The sequence below is a fragment of the Pimephales promelas genome, chromosome 16, assembly GCF_988280905.1.
Source record: "Pimephales promelas chromosome 16, fPimPro1.hap1.1, whole genome shotgun sequence".
Taxonomy (NCBI): domain Eukaryota; kingdom Metazoa; phylum Chordata; class Actinopteri; order Cypriniformes; family Leuciscidae; genus Pimephales; species Pimephales promelas.
This window is the reverse complement of record NC_142784.1, coordinates 64,758-80,672: the sequence shown is the minus strand read 5'-3', so window position 1 is coordinate 80,672 and position 15,915 is coordinate 64,758. Positions and strand designations below refer to the sequence as shown.

The 15,915-nt window shown below is 48.0% G+C and overlaps 1 protein-coding gene across 4 annotated transcripts in view; it reads left to right on the top strand.

Moving 5' to 3' along the window:
- The window catches only part of LOC120471990 (von Willebrand factor A domain-containing protein 5A), a 40,771-nt gene that overhangs the window by 14,061 nt on the left and 10,795 nt on the right, over positions 1–15,915 (top strand). For all 4 annotated transcript variants that reach the window (XM_089120817.1, XM_089120814.1, XM_089120815.1 and 1 more), the window contains exons 5-13: positions 6,389–6,549; positions 6,632–6,746; positions 8,003–8,178; positions 8,321–8,409; positions 8,495–8,639; positions 8,725–8,804; positions 8,892–9,006; positions 9,086–9,244; positions 11,647–11,750. In XM_089120817.1, the coding sequence (XP_088976943.1) occupies positions 6,389–6,549; positions 6,632–6,746; positions 8,003–8,178; positions 8,321–8,409; positions 8,495–8,639; positions 8,725–8,804; positions 8,892–9,006; positions 9,086–9,244; positions 11,647–11,750 (1,144 nt within the window). The remainder of the gene's footprint in view (positions 1–6,388; positions 6,550–6,631; positions 6,747–8,002; positions 8,179–8,320; positions 8,410–8,494; positions 8,640–8,724; positions 8,805–8,891; positions 9,007–9,085; positions 9,245–11,646; positions 11,751–15,915) is intronic.

Sequence of the window (15,915 nt, the reverse complement as noted above, 5' to 3'; positions counted from 1 at the left end):
CCAGATACACACCCTCAGGTGCAGTTTAACCCCAGATACACACCCACAGGTGCAGTTTAACCCCAGATACACACCCACATGTGCGGTTTAACCCCAGATACAGACCCTCAGGTGCAGTTTAACCCCAGATACACACCCTCAGGTGCAGTTTAACCCCAGATACACACCCACAGGTGCAGTTTAACCCCAGATACACACCCACAGGTGCGGTTTAACCCCAGATACACACCCACAGGTGCAGTTTAACCCCAGATACACACCCACAGGTGCAGTTCAACCCCAGATACACACCCTCAGGTGCAGTTTAACCCCAGATACACACCCACAGGTGCAGTTTAACCCCAGATACACACCCACAGGTGCGGTTTAACCCCAGATACACACCCACAGGTGCAGTTTAACCCCAGATACACACCCACAGGTGCAGTTTAACCCCAGATACACACCCACAGGTGCAGTTTAACCCCAGATACACACCCACAGGTGCAGTTTAACCCCAGATACACACCCACAGGTGCAGTTTAACCCCAGATACACACCCTCAGGTGCAGTTTAACCCCAGATACACACCCACAGGTGCAGTTTAACCCCAGATACACACCCACAGGTGCAGTTTAACCCCAGATACACACCCACAGGTGCAGTTTAACCCCAGATACACACCCACAGGTGCGGTTTAACCCCAGATACACACCCACAGGTGCAGTTTAACACCAGATACACACCCTCAGGTGCAGTTTAACCCCAGATACACACCCACAGGTGCAGTTTAACCCCAGATACACACCCACATGTGCGGTTTAACCCCAGATACAGACCCTCAGGTGCAGTTTAACCCCAGATACACACCCTCAGGTGCAGTTTAACCCCAGATACACACCCACAGGTGCAGTTTAACCCCAGATACACACCCACAGGTGCGGTTTAACCCCAGATACACACCCACAGGTGCAGTTTAACCCCAGATACACACCCACAGGTGCAGTTCAACCCCAGATACACACCCTCAGGTGCAGTTTAACCCCAGATACACACCCACAGGTGCAGTTTAACCCCAGATACACACCCACAGGTGCGGTTTAACCCCAGATACACACCCACAGGTGCAGTTTAACCCCAGATACACACCCTCAGGTGCAGTTTAACCCCAGATACACACCCACAGGTGCAGTTTAACCCCAGATACACACCCACAGGTGCAGTTTAACCCCAGATACACACCCACAGGTGCAGTTTAACCCCAGATACACACCCACAGGTGCAGTTTAACCCCAGATACACACCCACAGGTGCAGTTTAACCCCAGATACACACCCTCAGGTGCAGTTTAACCCCAGATACACACCCACAGGTGCAGTTTAACCCCAGATACACACCCACAGGTGCAGTTTAACCCCAGATACACACCCACAGGTGCAGTTTAACCCCAGATACACACCCACAGGTGCAGTTTAACCCCAGATACACACCCACAGGTGCAGTTTAACCCCAGATACACACCCTCAGGTGCAGTTCAACCCCAGATACACACCCACAGGTGCAGTTTAACCCCAGATACACACCCACAGGTGCGGTTTAACCCCAGATACACACCCACAGGTGCAGTTTAACCCCAGATACACACCCACAGGTGCAGTTTAACCCCAGATACACACCCACAGGTGCGGTTTAACCCCAGATACACACCCACAGGTGCAGTTTAACACCAGATACACACCCACAGGTGCAGTTTAACCCCAGATACACACCCACAGGTGCAGTTTAACCCCAGATACACACCCACAGGTGCAGTTTAACACCAGATACACACCCACAGGTGCAGTTTAACACCAGATACACACCCACAGGTGCAGTTTAACCCCAGATACACACCCACAGGTGCAGTTTAACACCAGATACACACCCACAGGTGCAGTTTAACCCCAGATACACACCCACAGGTGCAGTTTAACCCCAGATACACACCCACAGGTGCAGTTTAACCCCAGATACACACCCACAGGTGCAGTTTAACCCCAGATACACACCCACAGGTGCAGTTCAACCCCAGATACACACCCACAGGTGCAGTTTAACCCCAGATACACACCCACAGGTGCGGTTTAACCCCAGATACACACCCACAGGTGCAGTTTAACCCCAGATACACACCCACAGGTGCAGTTCAACCCCAGATACACACCCACAGGTGCAGTTTAACCCCAGATACACACCCACAGGTGCAGTTTAACCCCAGATACACACCCACAGGTGCAGTTCAACCCCAGATACACACCCACAGGTGCAGTTTAACCCCAGATACACACCCACAGGTGCAGTTCAACCCCAGATACACACCCTCAGGTGCAGTTTAACCCCAGATACACACCCACAGGTGCAGTTTAACCCCAGATACACACCCACAGGTGCAGTTCAACCCCAGATACACACCCACAGGTGCAGTTTAACCCCAGATACACACCCTCAGGTGCAGTTTAACCCCAGATACACACCCACAGGTGCAGTTTAACCCCAGATACACACCCACAGGTGCAGTTTAACCCCAGATACACACCCACAGGTGCGGTTTAACCCCAGATACACACCCACAGGTGCAGTTTAACACCAGATACACACCCTCAGGTGCAGTTTAACCCCAGATACACACCCACAGGTGCAGTTTAACCCCAGATACACACCCACATGTGCGGTTTAACCCCAGATACAGACCCTCAGGTGCAGTTTAACCCCAGATACACACCCTCAGGTGCAGTTTAACCCCAGATACACACCCACAGGTGCAGTTTAACCCCAGATACACACCCACAGGTGCGGTTTAACCCCAGATACACACCCACAGGTGCAGTTTAACCCCAGATACACACCCACAGGTGCAGTTCAACCCCAGATACACACCCTCAGGTGCAGTTTAACCCCAGATACACACCCACAGGTGCAGTTTAACCCCAGATACACACCCACAGGTGCGGTTTAACCCCAGATACACACCCACAGGTGCAGTTTAACCCCAGATACACACCCACAGGTGCAGTTTAACCCCAGATACACACCCACAGGTGCAGTTTAACCCCAGATACACACCCACAGGTGCAGTTTAACCCCAGATACACACCCACAGGTGCAGTTTAACCCCAGATACACACCCTCAGGTGCAGTTTAACCCCAGATACACACCCACAGGTGCAGTTTAACCCCAGATACACACCCACAGGTGCAGTTTAACCCCAGATACACACCCACAGGTGCAGTTTAACCCCAGATACACACCCACAGGTGCAGTTTAACCCCAGATACACACCCTCAGGTGCAGTTTAACCCCAGATACACACCCACAGGTGCAGTTTAACCCCAGATACACACCCACAGGTGCAGTTTAACCCCAGATACACACCCACAGGTGCAGTTTAACCCCAGATACACACCCACAGGTGCGGTTTAACCCCAGATACACACCCACAGGTGCAGTTTAACACCAGATACACACCCTCAGGTGCAGTTTAACCCCAGATACACACCCACAGGTGCAGTTTAACCCCAGATACACACCCACATGTGCGGTTTAACCCCAGATACAGACCCTCAGGTGCAGTTTAACCCCAGATACACACCCTCAGGTGCAGTTTAACCCCAGATACACACCCACAGGTGCAGTTTAACCCCAGATACACACCCACAGGTGCGGTTTAACCCCAGATACACACCCACAGGTGCAGTTCAACCCCAGATACACACCCACAGGTGCAGTTTAACCCCAGATACACACCCACAGGTGCAGTTCAACCCCAGATACACACCCTCAGGTGCAGTTTAACCCCAGATACACACCCACAGGTGCAGTTTAACCCCAGATACACACCCACAGGTGCGGTTTAACCCCAGATACACACCCACAGGTGCAGTTTAACCCCAGATACACACCCTCAGGTGCAGTTTAACCCCAGATACACACCCACAGGTGCAGTTTAACCCCAGATACACACCCACAGGTGCAGTTTAACCCCAGATACACACCCACAGGTGCAGTTTAACCCCAGATACACACCCACAGGTGCAGTTTAACCCCAGATACACACCCACAGGTGCGGTTTAACCCCAGATACACACCCACAGGTGCAGTTTAACCCCAGATACACACCCACAGGTGCAGTTTAACCCCAGATACACACCCTCAGGTGCAGTTTAACCCCAGATACACACCCACAGGTGCAGTTTAACCCCAGATACACACCCACAGGTGCAGTTTAACCCCAGATACACACCCACAGGTGCAGTTTAACCCCAGATACACACCCACAGGTGCAGTTTAACCCCAGATACACACCCTCAGGTGCAGTTTAACCCCAGATACACACCCACAGGTGCAGTTTAACACCAGATACACACCCACAGGTGCAGTTTAACCCCAGATACACACCCACAGGTGCAGTTTAACCCCAGATACACACCCACAGGTGCAGTTTAACCCCAGATACACACCCACAGGTGCAGTTTAACCCCAGATACACACCCACAGGTGCAGTTTAACCCCAGATACACACCCTCAGGTGCAGTTTAACCCCAGATACACACCCACAGGTGCAGTTTAACCCCAGATACACACCCACAGGTGCAGTTTAACCCCAGATACACACCCACAGGTGCAGTTTAACCCCAGATACACACCCACAGGTGCAGTTTAACCCCAGATACACACCCACAGGTGCGGTTTAACCCCAGATACACACCCACAGGTGCAGTTTAACCCCAGATACACACCCACAGGTGCAGTTTAACCCCAGATACACACCCACAGGTGCGGTTTAACCCCAGATACACACCCACAGGTGCAGTTTAACACCAGATACACACCCACAGGTGCAGTTTAACCCCAGATACACACCCACAGGTGCAGTTTAACACCAGATACACACCCACAGGTGCAGTTTAACCCCAGATACACACCCACAGGTGCAGTTTAACCCCAGATACACACCCACAGGTGCAGTTTAACCCCAGATACACACCCACAGGTGCAGTTTAACCCCAGATACACACCCACAGGTGCAGTTTAACCCCAGATACACACCCACAGGTGCAGTTTAACCCCAGATACACACCCACAGGTGCAGTTCAACCCCAGATACACACCCACAGGTGCAGTTTAACCCCAGATACACACCCACAGGTGCAGTTCAACCCCAGATACACACCCACAGGTGCAGTTTAACCCCAGATACACACCCTCAGGTGCAGTTTAACCCCAGATACACACCCACAGGTGCAGTTCAACCCCAGATACACACCCTCAGGTGCAGTTTAACCCCAGATACACACCCACAGGTGCAGTTCAACCCCAGATACACACCCACAGGTGCAGTTCAACCCCAGATACACACCCACAGGTGCAGTTTAACCCCAGATACACACCCACAGGTGCAGTTCAACCCCAGATACACACCCACAGGTGCAGTTTAACCCCAGATACACACCCACAGGTGCAGTTCAACCCCAGATACACACCCACAGGTGCAGTTTAACCCCAGATACACACCCTCAGGTGCAGTTTAACCCCAGATACACACCCACAGGTGCAGTTCAACCCCAGATACACACCCTCAGGTGCAGTTTAACCCCAGATACACACCCACAGGTGCAGTTCAACCCCAGATACACACCCACAGGTGCAGTTCAACCCCAGATACACACCCACAGGTGCAGTTTAACCCCAGATACACACCCACAGGTGCAGTTCAACCCCAGATACACACCCACAGGTGCAGTTTAACCCCAGATACACACCCTCAGGTGCAGTTCACTTGATTCATCAAACACGCACTGAGATCACGCATGAACACCCATAAAGAGCTCATGATCATATTTACACACAGGCTGCAACATTAATTGTCCACATCTTCACAAGTGTTTTACCACATGGTTTTAAAAAATCAGTTATGTTTGATATAAAGCAGCAAAGATTTTAAAAACAAAACAAAAATAAATACATAACATCTTTTATTATAAAACTATTCTTCCCAGAATTCATTGTGAATGATGTAGTCAAACCTTTTCTGAAAGATCAAATGTTTCTGAAAGAGTCTCTTCTGCATCACAAAGGCTGCTGTTATTCGATTAAAAATACAGTAAAAACAGATAAATGTAAATCAGCTGTTTTCTATGTGAATATATAGTGTAATTTATTCCTGTGATCAAAGCTGAATTTCCAGCATCATTACTCCAGTCTTCAGTGTCACATGATCCTTCAGAAACCATTGTAATATAATGATTTGATACTGAAATATTTAGGATTTTTATCCATAAACAGATGCGCAGGTCAGTTCTGGTTGGCAGTTCGGCTCTATATTGATTCTTGGTTGTATAGTATCTGTGTTTGTCCGTGTGATTCTCTCAGCTTCAGCCGCTGGTGTTCCAGAAGTTTCCTCAGCATCTGTTATTCCGTACACACTGTCTCTGAGTGTTGATGTGAGATCTTCAGATCGTATCTCCAGGCTTGAGTCTAACTGCCCTCTGGATCCTCTGGTGTTCCTCGACGCACTCCACACTCATGCCACGGTACTGTGTGTGTCTGTGTGTGTGAGTGTGTGTATGTGTTTGTGTACAGGTTTTATGCACTTAGCATCTGTAATGTGTGTAGGTGAGTCTGAGTGCTGGTCACCGCTTCGATAAGGATGTTGAGCTGCTTCTGTACTATGAGAATACCCACCAGCCCAGAGCTGTCGTGGAGGCCGGAGCAGCCACGGCTCAACCAGGTACAGGCTTCAGTTTTTACATTAAAGAGATACTTCAGGATTTAGCATCAAGATTTTTATTAGTATTTTCAAATCACCATGCTTCCCACTCTCATATTTCCTTGACACGAGAGATTTATATATTTTTGTCTGAAAAACATCCTCCGATGACGCATCATCGTTTTGTGTCATCGGATGATTTTTTGGTCAGAGGCTAAAGACTACAGTCAGTAGTAGGGGCTGTCCCGCATGTTCTCAATCCATAGAGGATCTCACTCACAGAACGTACACATAGTTTCAGACATCTTTTTTGGAAGAAAAGCGAGCAGGCTCTCATTCTGTTGAGAAAGCTGAGTAACTTAGTTGGAGAAAGCCGAGTAGTAGGGGTTACTATTCATCCTCTTCTTCCCGGACATGTCCATCCGTCGATGCCTGGGAATCAGCTTTTGCTTTCTGCAGTCGCCATTCATTGTTTACATGCACACCTTTTGATTCAATCCAACTACATTCAGATTCACCAATCTGAACTAATTCAGTGTTTACATGAAAGCTAAACAAGTGATCAGTTAATGTGCGTTTTAGAAAATTCCCTCTCCTCTGTGAGAGATTCGAGAGCGGTGTGTCTCACATGTGTCTCTCATCGGTAATCAAATAAAAATAATTATTATTATTTGATAATTGATTATTATGGCCTTGCGCCGTTCTCCTGTGGCCCTCACTCGTCCTGCTCGCCACAGAAAGCAGAAATCCCCGATATTTTGGGTGATCTCGACTCATCACGGAGACTCACTAGTAGCCTAGACTTGCTGTTTAACGACTGCGCTCTGTTACCGGTAGGCGTGGCCTCCTAAATACATTTTCTGGCTTTTTTCAGTCTAGAAAGCTTCAAATTCAAAAATAATTTCACATTTCTTCTACATAAATGACCCATTTTAAATACACATTCATCTTTCCAGAGGTGAAGTATCCCTTCAATTCAGTATGCTGTAAATATACTATTGTGTCAGTTAAGGGGTTACTTCACCCTAAAATGAAAATTGTAGGCAAGACACATTTTTGATGGTGTTTGTAGTTCTTATCATAATTATCATGTTCTCGCCCTGATCTCTGATGTTTAGGTTGGGTTGTTTGTGAGTTGGGACTAGGGACTTTATTAGTTCAGGGAGTTTGATTCGCTCTGCAGGATAGAGACTGTCATACAGTGAAACACGAATCATACACAACAGAATTCAGGCTGTTTACACCCGCTTACCCTGTTTACACTGTTTCGGTTTCAGGCTCTCTGATGGGCGACCCTGTGCTCATGATCAGTTTGTACCCAGAGTTCCCTGCAGACGTGATGTCATCGCTGACATCTCAAGGGGAGTTTGTGTTTGTGGTTGACAGATCAGGCAGTATGGACTGCAGCATGCATAATGGGAAAGACGCACCGATGCGCATCGAAAGTGCAAGAGTAAGATTTCGGATTTCACAAATTACACATATAGAGATTTGAGTCACTGTTGCTCACTGTACACGCTTCTCTCTACTGTACTCACTGTACACGCTTCTCTACTGTACTCACACACACACACACACACACTGTGCCTCTGCAGGACACGCTGCTGCTGCTGCTGAAGAGTCTTCCCATGGGATGCTACTTCAACATCTATGGATTCGGCTCTCACTTCGAGTCCTTCTTCCCGTCAGTAACGTTAGTTGCTCTTCATGAATGACCTCATGCTGGTCAGCGGTGGTTTAGTGAGAGACTGTGGTGTGTGTCGTTGCAGTCAGAGTGTTGTGTACAGCGAGGACACGATGGAAGAGGCTCTGAAGAGAGTAAAGAACATGAAGGCAGACATGGGTGGCACAGAGATCCTTCAGCCTCTGAAACACATCTACAGTCAGAGCTGTTACCCGGATCACCCCCGACAGGTACACACACACACACACACACTCCTCATTCAACACGCTTCCTGAACACTGCCACGGTGTGTTTCTGAGCCTGATTCTCTCTCAGCTGTTCATGTTCACTGATGGAGAGGTGTGGAACACTAAAGAGGTGCTGGACCTGGTGAAAAGTCACGTTCACTCTCACAGGTGGGCGCTCACGTCTCACGTCTCCTTTACTGAGATCACCCGCTTCACTTCAGCTTCACTTCATGTCAGACGGTCCTGTGTCCTCAGGTGTTTCTCCTTCGGGATTGGTGAGGGTGCGAGTACGGCTCTCATCACAGGAATGGCCAGAGAAGGTTCTGGTCACGCTCAGTTCATCACAGGCACTGACCGCATGCAGCCCAAAGTAAGATCTGCCCTGGACAGCATCAGTATGAGACGTTCAGGGTTTTTATTCCCCATCCTCTCTTGTTCTTCTCCTTCAGGTGATGCAGTCGCTCCGGTTTGCTCTCCAGCCGGCCGTGGATAATATCTCGGTGGACTGGACGGTTCCTGAGGGCGTTACGGTGGACATGCTGTCTCCCCCCGTCAGTGCCCTGTTCCAGGGTCAGAGGGCGCTCCTCTACGCTCAGCTGAAAGGACAGGTCAAAGCTTTTAATTGGGGTCCTATTACGCCCTTTTACAAAGTCTTGATTTAGTTTTTTGGGTGTACTAGAATATGATGATTTCATGCTTGATTGTTCAAAATAACATTATTTTTCACATATTTTACATTATTACAGCTCCTCTCTCCCCAGTCTGTCCAGAAAATGTTGTATGAATTCCCCCCTTCCGAAATACAAGATGTGCAGTGATTGGCAGCGCTTGCCGTGTTCGGAAAGTGTCCCGCCGCTCCATTACCGAGAGTTCATTGTGGTTCTGGAAGCTGTTCTTTATAAAATGTGCAGCACACAGATACACTTCAGGATTATAATGTTCAGGAACAGTGTTTAAAATGTGATTTTACCCATTCTAAGTTCGTCAGAAGGTCAAACTAATTATGTTTTATTAAAGGGTTAGTTCACCCAAAAATGAAAATTCTGTCAGTATTTACTCACCCTCATGTTGTTCCAACCCCGTAAGACCTTCGTTCATCTTCGGGACACAAATTAAGATATTTAAGATATTAAGATCGCTCCTGCATACAGTCCATAGGCTTCTTGAGGGAATTTTGATTTTCCTGATCTCGAAATGAGCATTTTAAGGTGTTTTGATGGCCAGAAAAATTTACAATAGTAGCCGTAAAAGCATGAAGTTGCCTATTTGACCAGATTCTTAAACATGAGAATCAGTTCCAGTTTCAGCGACTTTTCTTTCCTAAATTAATCAATGTTTTTTGGACTAATCTGTTAATTTAATTAATGGTTCAATTGCTCACTCAAAAAGACAGTCACTTGTCGCCACCCTCTGGCTTAATGATGCAAGTGGCGCAAATACAGACAAGCAGAGTTAGCCTATACAAGCAGTAAAAAGTCAAACACATTCGAAAAAACGTTATACAAATATATTTATTCAATAATAATGACAATATATTTAATAGGGTGCTTGTGTTGTTAAATTGAGCTTATACTTTCCATTGTCTTTAATAAAACTGATTATTTCTGTCAGTCATTTAAAACGTCTATTGAAAAACAGCCGTAAATTTGAGCTACTTGCATCTTATCTCGCACTGTATGATCGTTAACTGAAGTGAAGCGTCGCGTTGGGATTCGCGCTCGGCTCGCGCTTCTGTGAACAAAAATCCTGCATTCTTTGATTGCTCTCACGAACATTTTGATATTGACGAGCAGGTGAGTGCTGAAGCAGATCAGATGAGAAGGTCAGTTATCGTCGCGATGGGAGAATCATTGCAGCAACAAATTAGAGTTAATATTACGGGTACAACTCTAACTGGGTGTTTTTTTTTTATTCACGAAATTGGATTAGCAACTAAATGATGCGCATCAGAGGGGATTTAGAAGTGAGTATACGCAATGCCGACTGAAAAGGAAGTGGGTATACCCTGCACTACACCACTGCTTATAAAATATATGTAATGGAGATGGAACATTATGTGATTGGTATCTATGGATTCAGAAGAGCCTAAGCTAACATAAGCACGCATGTAATGTGTTTATAAAGGAAGTATGAGTGAAAAATTTACAATATACTAGAGAAGTTAAAAAACGGAAATTACATTTTTGTCATTTATTTCTGAAAATCACACGTCACAAAACAATAGTGAATAGTTTTTGAACAAAAAAATTGTCAAAGCCTTTGCTTGACAGACATGTGTAATTGTTAAATAAAATTGATTTATTTACGTTATTTACAAATAGTCCCAGGCGTTTTTCTTAGGAATGTTTAGAATTTTTTAAGCAATGCTTTCTCCTCGTCACTGTCCAGTAACTGTTCCAGAGCCTGTTCCACTGTTAATCATAAAAGAGCTAAAATAATAAATAATGCTATAATTGTATGTATATATATTATAATTCTTCTGTGTCTCTCTCATATAAATCTCAGCGTGCTCTCGCTCCGTAAAGCCTTGTTTATACTCGACGCGTCCTTCGCTTTCTGTCGTCTCCTCCACTCTACGCAACATCGCAACATCACAACATCGATTTCATTGGCCTTTGACGGTGTGTATACAAGCCGTGTATCTCCGGTGTGTATCGCCGTGTATCATCACTGTTTTCAGCAGAATCTGAGGAAGACGGCAAAAAGACCGCACTTCTCTATCATGAATAGTTTTTATGAGAAGTACACATTTGTAAAAGTATGTGATTTTGGGCGGTACCGCCCAATCCGTCCTCAGAGGGTTAAATCATGGCCTTTGGAGACCACGTCCACACTGTTTAAATCAAGGGCTACTTTAAACAAGGGTAAAATGTTAATCGGCTGTGTGGTTCTTCTGAAAAATAGCTGCGTTGCCTTTGATGTGATGAAACACTGGCCCTTGTAAGAAAGTAGTTGAAGAGTGTCAAATCATCAGATGCTCACGTTACTGTCTGTGTCTCTCTCGTCATAGAGTTCAGGAAAGACAGAAGGAGCAGTTACTGTGAAATACAGGCTGAAAGATCAACCAGTGACTAACCAGCTCCAGTTTACTCTTAAACCAACGGAAGACACAGGGTAACACGCATACACTCACGCTAACACACTCTCACACACACACACACACTCCCTCAGATTTGTTTTGCTGTTGAATCGGTGTCCTCTGATCTTCGTTGGCCTTTACTGTACGTTCACACCGCCGCCGACTTGAGCTTCCCAAAGCGGCCGGAAGTCATTCATTTTCAGCGAAGCTTCTCTCGGCTGCACGGAGCGTCGAATCCATCGGCCTTGACTTTTGAGCGTTATGAGTGTCAATCAGAAAGTTGAAAGAAGTTTAACTTTATGGTAATGAGCTGTGACGCGGTTCTAGAGCTCTATGAAATCCATTTTATTTTTTCCCAAATTCCTTTTTATTTTTGGGAATTCGTTTTTTTTACCCTTGACTGTTATTTTAGTCATAATAAGAGTGTGCTTTTAAAGTTAATGATTAAAATGTATTAAAAAATACAAATAAATTAGGAATGACCTTAAATTTATTGAGGTAATACAGACATTTACTCAGTAGCCTTTTCAGGACAAATCCTGCATGATGCAACGTAACACTGCACTCTCCAAGTTATAACAAAATATGGTTATGAGCTTTAAACTGTCCAGTAATAAAATTTATATTATTTTATATAAGTTTAAATAAAGTCACACTCTGTCTCTCTCTCGCCCAGTGTCGCTTCGCTTTTGTCCAGTCCGGCGCCTCATGGACTGACGCGGTGTGCACGTTGTGTGTGTGTGTGTGTGTGTGAGAGAGAGAGGGAGAGCGGGGAAATACAACTGAAAGAATACGTTGCGTGTTTTAAAGAGTGTTAAAAAATGAAACACAGTATGTGGCGGCGAATTAGTCTATGTGTGGGAAACACTGCATAAGTCACGTGCGAACTGCTCGGCTCGACGGCTTATAGCGTCGAGTTTCTTAACTTTTCTGCCGACGAAAGCAGAGCCGTGGAGAGCCGCTTCGCCATGCTTTCATTGTTTTGATTTCGTCATTGTAGCTGAAATGACGGGTGGGGGGTTGTGTCGCCCAGATTTGCTTCCTCCGGTCTGCATTTTCACCAGACATACGTTCTTCTCCCACACAAAACAGAATTTCAAACAAAATATGTAAAATTCCACAAAATTCCGTGTTAACACTAGATTCCACGTTAATTGGCCAATTCCGCAATGGGCTCAATGCACGGCGGTATTTCCGGTGAAGGTGTAGGGATGCTCGATAACTTCCGCCGATCATAGAGTCCAATGCAATACGAGAATATATATTGAATTTTTTACTCTATGGTAATAATAAAGAAACGTTAGTCACAAAAACAGATAAAACAGACACCCCTCGTTGTGTTTATACTTCTTTTTAAAATTATATTAAATAAACATAACTATATATAAAATTACATCTAAACGTATGAACGTTTCGTTTCAAAGACGGGAGGACAGTAAATATTGAAGACTCTGCCATAATCCCGTTCTCCTTCGCTTAAATCTCCACAACGGGAAACTGACGAGTGTCAAATGCGGAACTCATGCGTGCTTATAACCCATTCCGTCCGCGATTCCGTGATCGCGGAAATCATAGGGCCCTACGGTTCAGCGGCAAAACGGCAGCAACCAATCGGAATATAGGCGTCCTTCACGCTGGCTGATTCCGGAGAAACATGCATACATATGTAAACTTTCGTTCCTACCAAAACATTAGTTCCGAGAAAAAGGAAGAGAAGATAATCATCGCCGTTGCTGTTTTTCAGATCATTTATAAAATTCAAATAAATTAATTTTTATGACATGACGTTGTTTGCTTATAGAGGTGAAGTGTGTGCGGGAAGTGTGTGCGGGAAGTGTGTGCGGGAAGTGTGTGCGGGAAGTGTGTGCGGGAAGTGTGTGCGGGAAAAGTGTGCGGGAAGTGTGTGCGGGAACTGTGTGCGGGAAGTGTGTGCGGGAAGTGTGTGCGGGAAGTGTGTGCGGGAAGTGTGTGCGGGAAGTGTGTGCGGAAAGTGTGTGCGGGAAAAGTGTGCGGGAAGTGTGTGCGGGAAGTGTGTGCGGGAAGTGTGTTTGGGAAGTGTGTGCGGGAAGTGTGTGCGGGAAGTGTGTGCGGGAAGTGTGTGCGGGAAGTGTGTTTGGGAAGTGTGTGCGGGAAAAGTGTGCGGGAAGTGTGTGCGGGAAGTGTGTGCGGGAAGTGTGTGCGGGAAGTGTGTGCGGGAAAAGTGTGCGGGAAGTGTGTGCGGGAAGTGTGTGCGGGAAGTGTGTGCGGGAAGTGTGTGCGGGAAGTGTGTGCGGGAAGTGTGTGCGGGAAGTGTGTGCGGGAAGTGTGTGCGGGAAGTGTGTGCGGGAAGTGTGTGCGGGAAAAGTGTGCGGGAAGTGTGTGCGGGAACTGTGTGCGGGAACTGTGTGCGGGAAGTGTGTGCGGGAAGTGTGTGCGGGAAGTGTGTGCGGGAAGTGTGTGCGGGAAAAGTGTGCGGGAAGTGTGTGCGGGAAGTGTGTGCGGGAAGTGTGTGCGGGAAGTGTGTGCGGGAAGTGTGTGCGGGAAGTGTGTTTGGGAAGTGTGTGCGGGAAAAGTGTGCGGGAAGTGTGTGCGGGAAGTGTGTGCGGGAAGTGTGTGCGGGAAGTGTGTGCGGGAAAAGTGTGCGGGAAGTGTGTGCGGGAAGTGTGTGCGGGAAGTGTGTTTGGGAAGTGTGTGCGGGAAGTGTGTGCGGGAAGTGTGTGCGGGAAGTGTGTGCGGGAACTGTGTGCGGGAAGTGTGTGCGGGAAGTGTGTGCGGGAACTGTGTGCGGGAAGTGTGTTTGGGAAGTGTGTGCGGGAAGTGTGTGCGGGAAGTGTGTGCGGGAACTGTGTGCGGGAAGTGTGTGCGGGAAGTGTGTGCGGGAAGTGTGTGCGGGAAAAGTGTGCGGGAAGTGTGTGCGGGAAGTGTGTGCGGGAAGTGTGTGCGGGAAAAGTGTGCGGGAAGTGTGTGCGGGAAGTGTGTGCGGGAAGTGTGTGCGGGAAGTGTGTGCGGGAAGTGTGTGCGGGAAGTGTGTGCGGGAAAAGTGTGCGGGAAGTGTGTGCGGGAAGTGTGTGCGGGAAGTGTGTGCGGGAAAAGTGTGCGGGAAGTGTGTGCGGGAAGTGTGTGCGGGAAGTGTGTTTGGGAAGTGTGTGCGGGAAAAGTGTGCGGGAAGTGTGTGCGGGAAGTGTGTGCGGGAAGTGTGTGCGGGAACTGTGTGCGGGAAGTGTGTGCGGGAAGTGTGTGCGGGAAGTGTGTGCGGGAAGTGTGTGCGGGAAGTGTGTGCGGGAACTGTGTGCGGGAAGTGTGTTTGGGAAGTGTGTGCGGGAAGTGTGTGCGGGAAGTGTGTGCGGGAAGTGTGTGCGGGAAGTGTGTGCGGGAAGTGTGTGCGGGAAGTGTGTGCGGGAAAAGTGTGCGGGAAGTGTGTGCGGGAAGTGTGTGCGGGAAGTGTGTGCGGGAAGTGTGTGCGGGAAAAGTGTGCGGGAAGTGTGTGCGGGAAAAGTGTGCGGGAAGTGTGTGCGGGAAGTGTGTGCGGGAAGTGTGTGCGGGAAGTGTGTGCGGGAAGTGTGTGCGGGAAGTGTGTGCGGGAAAAGTGTGCGGGAAAAGTGTGCGGGAAGTGTGTGCGGGAAGTGTGTGCGGGAAGTGTGTGCGGGAAAAGTGTGCGGGAAGTGTGTGCGGGAAGTGTGTGCGGGAAGTGTGTGCGGGAAGTGTGTGCGGGAAAAGTGTGCGGGAAGTGTGTGCGGGAAAAGTGTGCGGGAAGTGTGTGCGGGAAGTGTGTGCGGGAAGTGTGTGCGGGAAGTGTGTGCGGGAAGTGTGTGCGGGAAGTGTGTGCGGGAAAAGTGTGCGGGAAAAGTGTGCGGGAAGTGTGTGCGGGAAGTGTGTGCGGGAAGTGTGTGCGGGAAAAGTGTGCGGGAAGTGTGTGCGGGAAGTGTGTGCGGGAAGTGTGTTTGGGAAGTGTGTGCGGGAAGTGTGTGCGGGAAGTGTGTGCGGGAAGTGTGTGCGGGAAGTGTGTGCGGGAAGTGTGTGCGGGAACTGTGTGCGGGAAGTGTGTGCGGGAAGTGTGTGCGGGAAGTGTGTGCGGGAAGTGTGTTTGGGAAGTGTGTTTGGGAAGTGTGTGCGGGAAAAGTGTGCGGGAAGTGTGTGCGGGAAGTGTGTGCGGGAACTGTGTGCGGGAAGTGTGTGCGGGAAGTGTGTGCGGGAAGTGTGTGCGGGAAGTGTGTGCGGGAA